Here is a 15073-nt window from a genome sequence, read left to right as displayed (position 1 = left end):
TAAATAATCAGTACAGTAATATATCTGTATTATAATAAAATAACAACATAATAATGTAACTGAATAGAAACTAAATATTTTCCAAATAATATTTAGGATATATTTAGAATTAGAGTATATTTTTAATTGTATAAATTTGTTTTTTATACAAGAAACTATAGAGATGGCTTGTCTTTATTTTAAGATGGGGGTCCCTCGCACGAGGATGATCCACTTCGGCTTTTATTATGAAAGAACACATTGGCTTGTGGGCGGAGTTTCAGGCGTCACGCCACAGCAGCCACCGCTCACGCGCAGCACTGCGGATACTGTGAGCCGACACGGCACGGGTGGTGAAATTCGGTCCGTCTCAGAGCCGTGCAGCGGTCATCATGGCTCTCTATGACTATGTCACCCAAGAGCAACTCTCAGGTTTTGATAAGTATAAGGTGAGGCCCTTCTTATCCATCATTTTCTGCACAGTGTGTAGGAGTTTAGGGTGTCGGCTAGCCGTGCCGGGCTGGTAATGCTATCATGAGAGCATGAGGTCTGCCGGTGTGTGCCGCTCTACAGAAAGGACAACGGCAGATTTTTGTCACCTTTAAAGAGAAACTATATATTTCCCCTCGAATTCATATGAAGAATTGATACATCAATTTAGTTATTAGTGTTTATACATAAAATGTGAGAGTTCAAAAGACATATTAGTGGAATTAACCGGCTAATTCATTGGTGTGATACAGTGACTTGAAACCGCCAGTGAAAGTAGATCTTCATTTATAAACATTAGGCGACTGTGTACTTTTACCAGCTGGCCACAGGGTCCAGCTCTGTTTTAGTTGACCTACGTACTTTATGTTATGTTGGTTAGTTTGTAAACCGGGTTAAATTGTAAAGGGATGGGCTCCTGTTTCCGCCTCCAACAAGGATCTGTGGTTAGGACATAATTTGCATGTGAGTCACACACTCTCCATGCTTTCACTTTAATTGTTCGTTGTGTTCATTTAATATTCACGTATTACTAGTCTGCAGATGGCAATGTAGTGTCAGTGCTTTGATACAGTTTACAGTAGAAGTACCTGACACGACTGACATGCAAAGCTGTTTATCCATTGGTTGCATATATACACGACCTGTGACTTGTGTTCATGATCATTATAGTTTTACGATATCACAGTAAATTCTCCTGTGCATTAGCTTGCTTAGTCTGTGTGTCTTGGGTGGTGGTAGACGATAATTGGTTTTATCTATTTATTTTTGCATTATTATTATTATTTTTTTTTTTTACCAGTACTCACACTTAATCTGTTATTTGTAGATTGTAGTTTTTTTAATTATTTTTTTATTCAACAAGGATGCATTAAGATAATCAAAAGTGACAGCAAAGACTTTCAAATAAATGAACTTCCTATTTATAATCCCCAAAAAATGTTTCCACAAAAATGTTAAGCAGCACAACTGTTTCATCATTGATAATAATAAGAAATGTTTCTTGAGCATCAAATCAGTGTATTAGAATGATTTCTGAAGGATCATGTGACACTGAAGACTGGAGTAATGATGCTGAAAATTCAGCTTTGACATCACAGGCATAAATTGCATTTTAAAATATATTCAAATATAAAATGGTTATTTTAAATTGTAATATATTTCAAAATATTACTGTTGTTGCAGTATTTTTGATCAAATAAATGCAGCCTTGGTGAGCATAAGAGACTCCCTTCAAAAACATTAAAAAACAATTAACAGTCTTTTGATGATCAGCATTTTTTTTGGATCTCTAAATAATAGCCCCCAACAATGCCATGATATACCACTGTGTGTTCAACAGGAAACATCAGAAAATGTAACTTCCTTCCTTATTTAATGTTTTGTTTGTACTTGTTTGTCTTGCTAGAAGCAGGACGCATTTGAAGATCTGGCCCAAAAATGATCACAAGAATACCTGACTGCTCATATCTCAAACAGCTAATAACATTATTGTTTTTGTTGAAATTCTCATAATGCATATTATGTTTTTATTGTGTGGTGATTATTTATTATTGTGTTTAATACCTGGAATAAACAATTATGAATCAGTTTTGCATATCAGTTATTGGATGCTAAAAGATGATCATTGTTGGTTGCTAAACATTAATGATGGTGTTAGGCATCTCTGAACATGATAGTTTGGTTAAAAGGGTGTGGATCTACTAGCGGGGTCGAGAGGTTGAATTCCTGGGTGTGACGGAGAGTTTTATGCTTTTCTGAGTGGTTATATGTGAATGAAAGTGGCTTTGACTCTCTGTGTCTCCTGGTGTAATGTCCTCTTGGTCTGATAAGTTGTATTTATTTGCTCCCAGTGTTTTGTGCTGTTAGGTGTAGCCTACGGGCTGCTGAGTTGGTATGTGCTATTCTTGCTCTGCATGTTTGCACATACTTGTAGAGGTCATTCAACACGCATGACGTGCAGATTTTTTTTAACCCCTGTATCTGTATTGACACTGTTAAGCTAAAACAGTGTATCTCTCAAAATTAGATTTTTTGGAAAATGCAAGAGTGCCTGGCTTGTCTATTTTGACACTCACTGCCTTCCTGTAAGTTCTTTTAACATATACACAGAAACAACATCCTCCTATGACAGATACAAATGATTATAGTGATATTTGATCATTTTGAAAATTAGCAGCATTGGCTAATAATAACATTCACATCACTGATTAACATAACTGCATTTTAGAAAGCATGCTTTTCAGGGGTTCAAGGGTTTGAAACAGACTTTCCCAGATCCAGATGTTTTCGAGGCCTTAATGGCCACCCTGCCCCTAAGCTCCAAGTGTGACCTCACGCAGTGAACACATGCAGTTGAAAATCATACTGCACATTATAATATTCTGAAGTGAAGTTTCGTATTTGATAGATATTATTACATTCAGGCCATTCTAAATTGTCTGTAGGTTTGAAGTTTAGAGTTTATTTCCCAGTTGTGTCAGCCACTTGGGCAGAAGCTAATTAGAGATTCAGTGATACTATATAGTTAACATTTTTAATAATAATCTCATCTGAAGTTAGCAGAAACAGTGTGCCATATTAGTTCACACAGCAGCAACACTCTGTTGTGAGCACTTTTCAACATTCACACTTCTTGAGCTGGGTGTTAATGTGGCGTCTTACTCTTCATATTTTGTTGTCTTTCTCTTCTTTTCAGTACAGTGCAGTGGACTCCAACCCCCTCTCTATCTACGTCATGCACCCTTTCTGGAACTCAGTGGTAAAGGTGAGAACGTTCAGAGTCCTGACTGTCATTTTGGATGTTACCCAGAATGCACAAGGGCATTCTGTCCCTCAAATGAAAATAATAATATCACTTCACTGGATAGATCCATGTTTATTTGTACTATTTAAATAATAATTAATTATTTACACAAATAATGGATGCATTAAAACGCAAGACTGAAATTAGGGCAAGAATATGCAAAGGACACTTTCAAATATGACAAAACAAAAATATTTTATTATAATGTATTTAAATTATATATTTATTATACATTGAGCTGAACAAAACATTATGACCAGTCAGGTTAAGTGAGTATCATTGATTTTCTCCTAACAAAGTTCTCGTTGTCAACGTGTTGGGTGTAGGAGAAATGGGCAGGAAAAAGATCTGAGTGACTTTGACAAGGGACAAATTGTTCTGGCAAGGCAACAGGGTCAGAGTTTCTTTGAAATGGCAAGGCTTGTGGGTTGCTTCCGGTCAGCAGTGCTGAGAATTTGCCAACAGTGGTCAGAGGAGGGATAAATATGTTGGCAATTCTCTACAATAAGCGACTAAATCTTCACTCTGGGTGACTAAATAATCTCAATCATTAGCCATCGGCCAAACGGCAATCTCATTGGCTGGCGCTCATCTGTTACTGTCCCCGTTTTGATTTCAGCAAATCAGTTCGAGCGAACGCTGACAACGTGATTAATATTCATGAACCCAGCAACACATTGATCCTTAGTGCGTTGCATATTGTTATTAGTAGTAGAATTATCTTTTAATAATAATTACTATTATCTATTTTTTACAGAAACACTGAATGACCAACAACATCCTAAGCACCACCACCAGTCCTAAGTTCAGTTAAAATGACTAATTGCATTCATACATGGCTACCAAGTTTTACTTCTGATTACTAAAGTTCTATCATTAAATAGTGCTTAATTATCATAATATCATAATATAATGCTTGATTGACTGGTGTTAAGAGTGTACGTTTAGATATTTAAAAAAACTGCTATTTTACAAAGATAAGCTGATGTTTTGGCTCATTGGTGTATATTATAGTTAAAATAATATTTAATATAAATGTGTTGTTATTATATATTATGATACACAGATCAGGCATAACATTATGACCACTGACAGGTGAAATGAATATCACTAATTATCTCTTCTTCACGGCACTCATTAGTGGGTGGGATATATTAGGCAACAAGTGAACATTTTGTCTTCAAAGTTGATTTGTTAGAAGCAGGAAAAAAGGGCAAGTGTAAAGATTTGAGTGAGTTTGAAAAGGGCCAAATTTTGATGGCTAGATGACTGGATCAGAGCATCTCCAAATCTGCAGCTCTTGTGGGGTGTTCCCGGACTGCAGTGGTCAGTATCTATCAAAAGTGGCCCAGGGAAGGAACAGTGGTGAACCGCCGACAGGGTCATGGGCGGCCAAAGCTCATTGATGCACATGGAGAGCAAAGGCTGGCCCGTGTGGTCCAATTCAACAGACGAGCTACTGTAACCCAAATTGCTCAAGAAGTTAATGCTGGTTCTGATAGAAAGGTGTCAGAATACACAGTGCATCGCAGTTTGTTGCGTATGGGGCTGCATAGCTGCAGACCAGTCAGGGTGCCCATGCTGACCCCGTCCACCGCCGAAAGCGCCAACAGTGGGCAGTGAGCATCAGAACTGAACTATGGTGCAATGGAAGATGGTGACCTGGTCTGACCTGAGTCACGTTTTCTTTTACATCACGTGGATGGCTGGGCATGCGTCACTTACCTGGGGAACACATGGCACCAGGATGCACTATGGGAAGAAGGCAAGCCGGCGGAGGAAGTGTGATGCTTTGGACAATGTTCTGCTGGGAAACCTTGGGTCCTGCCATCCATGTGGATGTTACTTTGACACGTACCACCTACCTAAGCATTGCTGCAGACCATGTACACCCTTTCATAGAAACAGTATTCCCTGGTGGCTGTGGCCTCTTTCAGCAGGATAATGTGCCCTGCCAGAAAGCAAAAATGGTTCAGGAATGGTTTGAGGGGCACAACAAGTTTGAGGTGTTTACTTGACCTCCAAATTCCCCAGATCTCAATCCAATCGAGCATCTGTGGGATGTGCTGAACAAACAAGTCAATCCAATGGAGGCTCCACCTCACAATTTACAGGACTTCAAGGATCTGCTGCTAACATCTTGGTGTCGGATACCACAGCACACCTTCAGGAGTCCATGCCTCAATGGGTCAGGGCTGTTTTGGCAGCAAAAGGGGGACCAACACAATATTAGGAAGGTGGTCATAATGTTATGCCTGATCGGTGTATATTGTCGCATGTTTTTTTTGTTTTTTTTTAATAAAAATATGAGGATTTCTTGTCAATCTTTATAAAAACATTTTAAATCCATAAATGCATAGTGGTATTTCACATCAAAGAATAACATCACGCAGTGTTTTGCTTTCATTGAATTGCATATATGCAACATTAATGAATGTTCCGTCTGGATCTGATTACCTGTGAGGGGGAGCAGACCGTTTGCAACTTGCTAATTTCTCTTTCTCTCTCTATGTCTCAGGTTTTGCCTACATGGATTGCCCCAAACCTCATCACATTTACAGGGTTCATGTTCCTGGTACTAACCTTCACCATGCTGTCCTTCTTCGACTTTGACTTTTATGCCTCAGGTGAGGTCAATAAACTTTGGTGTGTATGATTGTTATAGTTTTGATGCACTAGTAGTGATGCATTATGTATTGTTGGTTAATGCCCTCTTCTTCTTTATCAAAGCTTGGAGCTCTTAACATATTTGTAATGATTACAACAATTACCAATTAATGATTATGTACAACGATAAAAAAAAAAGAAAGTGTTTTATAAGTATGTTTCGTTTTTATATGACAAGGATCAAGGTCTCACTTCCAGCTCATCATTCTTACAATTATCAACTAGTCATCATACACTGCCACACCTGCACACATTCACAGCTTCTCTCACATGTGCATAACAGAGCGTAAAACGCAAATATATAAATATAGACTCAAATATATAAATGATTAAACATGTATATTAAATTTAATGCTGTAATGTATCAAATAAATATGTAGCCCATTATATGTGGCCTAAATTTTATATATATATATATATATATATATATATTTTTTTTTTTTTTTACCCCAACACTAACTTTTATAGTATACTAAAAATTACATTAAAATTGAATCCTTTAAATAATGTTTTTATATATATATATATATATATATATATATATATATATATATATATATATATATATATATAAAATATATGAAATAAAAACAATAAATATAATTTTGGCGCTCTTTAATTTGGCGTGACAGATCACTGTAGTGCTTCAATTCAAGCGAAACGGCAGCGCGGAGCATGAGTGAACTGATTATCTCTTCCGCTTTACTACTAGTTACAACATATAATAAACATCAGAAGCTATGTTAAAAGATACAGTACAACTTACCAAAATCCTTATCATGTCTAATGTAATCTCTCAATCAGTATTTCAACTGTGGAAAGACATCAATAAAACGTAAACAATATATCACATAAAGTTACATTTACCTCAGAAAAGCTCTAGAGTGGAGCATTTTGCTAAATATACTATGCACTATATTACATATTCACTATATATATATTACTGTTCTTCAATATTTAATGGATGTTTGAATAAATCTGTCAAATTTTTAATTTTTATATATAAATATAAACTTTTTTTTAAATGTTTATATTTCAAAAAAGTAGAAACATAATTATGTATTTATAAAGTATTATAAAAACTTCCTTTTGTGTAATTTAAATGTTTCTATATAAATCAGTTAATTTCAACCTTCAGTATTATAATAATGTAGCACCACCTGATTCCCTGTATAGTTTACAGCATTAGTTGATTTTTTATTTTATTTTTTTCCTTGAGAAAATTTGCCAGGTACTGTACTTGATATACTGTATATATCCAAATTAACTGATATTAAATCGAAATCGAATCACAAGTTTGTGAATCGAATCCCAAGCTTGTGAATTGAAATTGAAGTTTAAAGCTCTTACTGAGTTTGTACCTCCTAACAAATAGGACTCATTATTTTGTGGGTGTTCTTGTGTGGCACAGGGAAAGGCTATACACATGTGCCAAGTTTGGTATGGATAGCTGCTGGTTTGTTCAACTTTCTGGCCTATACCTTAGGTAAGTGTTTTTTTTAAATAGTACTAATGTTAAGTGGTCAATCTTCTCTTAACTTGTGGTCTTACTGTTTTGGAATCCATTTGCAAAATTAATTCATTTGTTTAATTTAAGGCACATGTTCTTGCTTAATAGGGTTGTCAAAAAATATTTTAAAGGTGCCCTAGATTCAAAATTTGAATTTACCTTGGCATAGTTGAATAACAAGAGTTCAGTACATGAAAATGACATACATTGAGTTTCTCTTTCTTATGTAAATCTCATTTGTTTAAAAGACTTCCGGAAAACACGCGGATCTCAACATAACACCGACCGTTACGTAACAGTCGGGTGTACGCCCCAATATTTGCATATGCCAGCCCATGTTCCCAACATTATGAAAGGCATTAGACAAGGGCAGCCAGTAACGTCTGGATCTGCACAGGTGAATCATCAGACTGGGTAAGCAAGCAATAACAACAGCGAAAAATGGCAGATGGAGCAATAATAACTGACATGATCCATGATTACATGATATTTTTAGTGATATTTGTAAATTGTCTTTCTAAATGTTTCGTTAGCATGTTGCTAATGTACTGTTAAATGTGGTTAAAGTTACCATCGTTTCTTACTGAATTCACGGAGACAAGAGTCTTCGCTATTTTCATTTTTAAACACTTGCAGTCTGTATAATTCATAAACACAACTTCATTCTTTATAAATCTCTCCAACAGTGTAGCATTAGCCGTTAGCCACGGAGCACAGCCTCAAACTCATAGAGAATCAAATATAAACATCAAAATAAATACTTACTCACATAATTCGAAGCATGCATACAGCATTCATGACGAACATTTTGTAAAGATCCATTTGAGGGTTATATTAGCTGTGTGAACTTTGTAAATGTGCTGTTATATAATCGAGAGCTCGTGTGGCAGGGAGCACGCGAATTAAAGGGGCGGCGCGCTGAAAAAATCAGTGCATAGTTAATGATGCCCCAAAATAGGCAGTTAAAAAAATGAATTAAAAAAAATCTATGGGGTATTTTGAGCTGAAACTTCACAGACACATTCAGGGGACACCTTAGACTTATATTACATCTTGTGAAAAAGCATTCTTGGGCACCTTTAAAAAAAAAAAAAAATCACAATTCTTGTTAACAGCATAAACTAAAATGACAACAAAGACAACATTAGGTCTATTAGAGTGCGTTTGTACTAGGGCCTAATGCACATGTGTGATATTTTGACACAAATCAAATTTTTTCTCTCACCTGTGTACATTTATAAACCTACTGAGGTGTGCTATATACATTAATATCTCACTAGATGACCAAAACAGGGACATTTGAGCAGTATACAGCCACAAAACATGCATTTGCAAATGAAAATATGACCATGCAGCAGATTTGCTGAAGCATGCTTCTTAGCACTGTATTTTTAGAAGGGTAGAGCGGCGAATATTTCAGAGAATCTCTGAAACATGCGGATGTGACAGCAAGGGAGTGTGTGTTTGCCTACATATGTGACTTTTAAATATTTTTTGTTGTGTGTGTTCATGCAGATGGTGTGGACGGAAAACAGGCTCGCAGAACAAACTCCAGCACTCCACTGGGTGAACTATTTGACCACGGCCTGGACAGCTGGGCATGTGTGTTCTTCGTCGCTACAGTGTACTCTGTCTTTGGACGTGGTGATACGGGCGTCAGTGTGGTGACCCTGTATTATCTGTTATGGGTTGTCCTGTTTTCCTTCATACTGTCTCACTGGGAGAAGTACAACACTGGAATTCTGTTCCTGCCCTGGGGCTACGACATCAGTCAAGTGGTAATTTATTATGACCTAATGATAAGCTCATTAAAATATATCAATATTTGAATTGATATATTGCATATAATATTTAAAGTAAGACAATATTAATGTGATATAATAATATTCATTAAAATGTAAAAATGCCTAATATTAATTCAATATATTACAATATGCACTAGCATTCAAAAGTTTGGGGTTTGCAAGATTTTTTTGTTGTTTTTTAAAGTTGCTTATTCTCACCAAGGCTGCAATTATTTGATCAAACATACAGTAAAACACTAATATTGTGAAATAGTATTACAATATAAACTGTTTAGATAATATATATATATATATATATATATATATATATATATATATATATATATATATATATATATATATATATATAGTTTTCTATTTGAATATATTTTAGAATGTAATTTATTCCTGTGATACAAAGCTGAATTTTCAGCATCATTACTCCAGTCTTCAGTGTCACATGATCCTTCAGAAAACATTCTAATATGCTGATTTGCTGCCCAAGAAATATATATTTCAGGATTCTTCAGTGAATAGAAAGTTTAAAAGAACAGCGTTTCTTAAATGTAAACATTATAAAAGTGTTTACTGACATTTTAAGTGATTTAATGCATCCTTGCTGAATAAAAATACATTTCTTTAAAAATAAAATCTTGCTGACCCCAAACATTTGCATGGCAGTGTATTTTAAAAATATGTAATAAAATTCTTGCAGGTTAAATTTAGTTTCTTTGCACATCACACACAATAGATTAATACTCTATTGATCCTTGAATGAAAATAATTACCATAAAAAGGCATTGTAATGATCTTTTTGTGTTTGTTCTTTTCAGACTATCTCTATCGTGTACTTTATAACAGCGCTGGTTGGCGTGGAAACCTGGTACAAACCCGTTATTTGGAATATTTATTACAGAGATTTCTTCACTGTTATGATTGTCGGTGAGTGGACTCTGCCCTTTCATTGGCTCCTTTTACAGTTATAAAACATCATATGTTGTGTTTTCATTGGCTCTCAGACCAAACTAACAAATTAAAGGATAATTTCATGTTTTTAACAGGTTGTTTAGTTTGTTGTAACTTTGCCAATGAGCCTCTACAATGTCTTTAAGTAAGTTTCATTCCAGACCTCTTGCACCTCAATTAAAACGCACAGTACTGGTCTACGTTGAAAATGACTCTTTGTACTTCATTGATGCTCTATTAAATTTTAATTTGTTCTCACTCTTTCTATATATTTTTTTAAGGGCGTACCGGAATAACACCCTGAAGCACAGTTCGGTGTATGAGGCCTTGTTGCCGTTTTTCTCTCCCGTCGTCTTGTTTGTGCTGTCTACACTGTGGATCAGCTTTTCTCCTACAGACATTGTCCAGCGGCAACCCAGAATCTTTTATCTCATGGTGGGAACAGCCTTCTCCAACGTTACTGTGAGTGTGCACAGTCTCCTAGCTCTATGGTGTAGATAAACAAGCTGTGCGGCCATGACAATGGATGCCTTTTAGTTCCAGCTGAAACATTTAGCCAAATGTCTGCTCCTGACATGCTCTTTCTCTCCCTCAGTGCAAGCTCATTGTATGCCAGATGAGCAATACACGATGCAAGCCATTGAGTTTGTTGTTGTTGCCGATGACAGCTGTGGTGTTGCTAGTGATATCTGGGACTGTGCAGCAAAGTGAAACGGTTATCCTTTACATATGGACCGCTGTAGTCCTCTTTACTCACATACACTATGGAGTATCAGTGGTGAGTACAGACACACACACAGATAATTTAAATTTAAAATTTAATTTAAATTATTATAACAATTCCTTATGTGGTTTTTAATATTGATAGTTTTAATTAATTATTATATTTAATAATCACTAGTTATTGTTGTTAGTATGTATCATATATTAAAATATGAATTTTATATATATATATATATATAATGTCAAACCAAAAATTATTCTGACATTTTTTTTATATATTTTTACTAGTGGGTTCAGGACATTATAGTTCATTTATATAAGTGAGGATAGCAAAATAAGTAAATTGTGACATATTATATCCAAAAAGTGGACTACCAGTAAAATTGATAAAAATTTGGAACCAAAAATTATCCAGACACTTTGACCTGACCATGTTTTGCTTAAGTGTTATCTGACATAATTAAGATTATTTTTTCAGACACAGTTTAACTCTGAGATCCTGTCATATTTTATTTATTTATTTATTTTATATTCATTTTTTTAAACTATGGTGAATAAACTGTATTAATGAATGAAATGTTCAAAATAAATGAATACATTTTGGTTTGACTGTATATATAAATGTATAATTATATATAATATATAATTTAATAACCAATTATTATTCATCATATTAAATTAATATTAAAATAACTAATAAAAACATTAATTATAAATAATGATAGTAGTAATATAAATGTGATTATTCTTAACATGATGTAAATCTCCTTTGTTAGCTGTGATGTGTTTCTCATTGTCATCTTTTGTTTCTGTCTCCCTGTGCAGGTGAAGCAGCTGAGTGATCATTTTAACATATATGCTTTCTCACTGAAGAAGCCCAATTCGGACTGACAAAACGAGGAGAAAATCGGCCTGAAGGCTGCTGAGGTCTAAGCTATCTCGGTATGCTCTTCAGCTAGCCGACTCTCACCAATCACCAAGGAGACACAGCTAACACCAGGAAACCAAATTGTACTGACCAAACGCGCCTTTTTATTCCGAGGATGCTGCTCAATCAACGAGAGGGTGGAGCTGCACCACAGGGCCCACTAGTCCCTGAGGCAGAGCTGCGCCATAGGGCTCATCGAGCCCTGAGGCAGAGCTGCACCACGGGGCCCACTGTGCCCAGGGGTGGAGCTGTGCCATAGGACATATTGGGCTCAGACACACAATTACACAATGGGACTCAGTAGCTCAGAAATGCAGCTGTACAACAGGACCCACTGAGCCCAGGACCTACAGTGCCTCGACTTGCAGCAGCGTAACAGGGCCTATTCCTCGCAGAAAGAACTATATTGTGTTGCTCGCTCTGAGCGGAAACGGTTTGGTTGTGTGGTATCCGTGAAGCTGGGGATTTCGCTTGTTTCCTAAGGAAATGTGCTTTTCAGCTGAGATACTCGGAGCCTTGAATGGTTAATCTCACTTATACACTCTCTCTCTCAGATGAGTCACACTCACTCCCAACACACTCCATCACATCTAGCAAACCACATGATGATGGACACACACATAGGATGTGATGAATGTCTTTAGCTTATTCGATTTGAAGATTTTAATTGCATTTAATTTTGGCCTCAGTTGCTTAATTTTGGGGGGGAAATGTCTTTTAAATTCTTTCCAGTGTCATTAAAGCAAAAAGAGGCATTACTGAATTATGTTTCGATAACAGACAGTATAAGAAGACTGGGAAAACGGTCTAATTTTCAGTTAATATTAAAGCTTATTTATATGTATGAGGGAACAGGGATGTTAATTGCTTATTTAAAACTATGGTGCTTTTGCTGATCTCTACAACTATATAGAATTGTAATAATGACATAAGACAAATTTAAACCACCTCAAAGATGACTTGTTTGAAGACTTCACTCAATTACAGTGAACGCAAGCAAGTAGTTTATTTATAATATCACACACGGCTCAAATCACAACATCTGACGGTTTGAACTTGAACTATCTGGGATAAGTTTTTGTTTTTGTTTCCTTTTTACATTGGTGATGGTGTGTCTGCCTGCCGATTTTCAGTTTTTTTTCCAGTTTTCTTTTTGTTTGCTCCACTAGTAAGCTTTTATTGAGTTTATTTGTGCTTGAATGAAGAGTGCGCTTCAAACCCTGACCAGGAGAGGGTGCACTTGGAGTGAGCGAGTCAAACCTCGCTCCGTTCTTTAAACACGATAAAAGCACTAGTCTGTGTGCCACCAACATGTCTGTTAAACCTGCAAACTACAGGTGTCATGGCCTGCATCAAGCTCATTCCAGCATTCAGTCTTCTTTTTTTCTCTCACTTTCCTTTACTTTGTCTGTCTACGTATTTTGTTTGGTGGAATGACGGTTTATATGATGGTAATAGGATTTTTTTTAACTTTCACTAGGTGTCCGAAGTGTGCATGAGCTGAATGTATGTGTGTATGTATGTATGTATGTATGTATGTATGTATATGTGTATATATATATATATATATATATATATATGTATATATATATATATATATATATATATATATATATATATATATATGTATATATATATATGTATATATATATGTATATGTATATGTGTGTGTGTGTGTGTGTGAATATGGATGAGTGCCTGTGTGTATGTGCTTATGTACTGTATGTATATATCTGTGTATGTGTTTTACACATATATACACTCTCGCTCTGGAAACCTCATGCCTCCATACGTTCTGTTTCTATGAGATGAGAGCCAGTCAGCGAAACCAAGTGATTAATGTTTAAACATGTACAGCCTGTCCATGTTGCTATAACATTGTATTGCTGTTGTTCATCTTTTATTTTTTTTAATCTCATATACAGTGAGGTACATATTTCTTATCCTCCAAACACCTCCCATTTCATATGAATCAAGAAATGACATGGATTACTTGCATAACCGAATGTTATATCCAAAGCAAATTCTGTATTTGTTGTAATGTCAATATCTAAATACTGTCCAGTACACTTTTGCAATATATTATATTAAAGAACGGTTTGATGAAGCTCATTCCTAAGAGCACTCCTGCAAATTTAGATCGGAAAGCTTTTTTTTTATTTTTTAGACAGCAGATGGCGCTTTTTTCTTTGCATGTGGTAGAACTTTGACATTCTTTGCATAGTCTGATGGTCAAATTTACCTCACAAATTGGCACATTTTTTAAAAGTTATTAGTGCATGTATCGTCAGCGGAGACTGCTGTCAGAGTGGCTGCTTGATGCATTAATTTTGTTTCTTACTATTTTCATTTTTAAACTCTATCCCTCTTAAATGTGATTGTTTTCGAGCTATACAGGTGGCAGGAGTACTCTTAAGTGCTGTATAACTGCATTTGTGTGATGCTTTCGAGAACAAGCAATTGTATACATTTTCTTTTTAATCTAAAGTGGGATAAAAACACTCAAACCTCTGCATATTGTAAAACAAAATCCAGCCATGTTGTAACATTATCTTGTTGTGCTGCCCCATTAAATGTAAGTGTATCCACAGTATCATTTTGTCCTATTGCAGATTTTGACACGCCAGTCTCAGGACAGGCAGGATTTCACTCAGAGGCACAGTCAGTGCTTCTTCTGTGTTTCAGGTACTGAATAGCGCACCACCAATATTGTTTCATAACCAAAACCTTATGTGGTGCTGTATTAATTGATAAAACCAGTGTATTGTCATTGCACATTTTGATAACTTTGCATTTTATATATATATATATATATATATATATATATATATATATATATATATATATAATATAGAAAATTGTATCCCAAGAGAGGTTTATGATGTATGAAATTGAGTTTAAGAGAGTCCAGATGAGATATATACATACAGTACATATGCACATACACACAGGCACTCATCCATATATATTATATATATAGCCTAATGCAGGAATTTCCAAAATTTTGTCAGCTGAACTCCTTAAATGTCAAATATTACTTAAGTAAACCATGGTATTTTGTTATTATTTCAGCAACACACATTTGAATATTCACTGATATATATATATATATATATATATATATATATATATGCCTGCACAACATATATTGCAATTATTCTGTCATAATTTGTGATTATAACTGCAATACTATAAACATTTTACTTTAGCTGGAGTGTTTG

At 35.4% G+C, this 15073-nt stretch overlaps 1 protein-coding gene across 1 annotated transcript; it reads left to right on the top strand.

The window, feature by feature from the left end:
* Positions 1–234: 234 nt before the first annotated feature.
* Positions 235–14445, top strand: selenoi (selenoprotein I). The gene is given in 11 exon segments (XM_048177897.1): positions 235–428; positions 3167–3235; positions 5793–5901; positions 7353–7427; positions 8967–9229; positions 10069–10177; positions 10297–10304; positions 10306–10346; positions 10483–10663; positions 10797–10979; positions 11750–14445. Coding segments are annotated over 11 exon segments (1203 nt in total). The 5' UTR covers positions 235–371; the 3' UTR covers positions 11858–14445.
* The last annotated feature ends 628 nt before the right edge of the window (positions 14446–15073 follow it).

Source organism: Megalobrama amblycephala, linkage group LG24 (assembly GCF_018812025.1).
Source record: "Megalobrama amblycephala isolate DHTTF-2021 linkage group LG24, ASM1881202v1, whole genome shotgun sequence".
Taxonomy (NCBI): Eukaryota; Metazoa; Chordata; class Actinopteri; order Cypriniformes; family Xenocyprididae; genus Megalobrama; species Megalobrama amblycephala.
The sequence above is the reverse complement of the archived record's forward strand: the minus strand, read 5'-3'. Positions and strand labels throughout refer to the sequence as shown.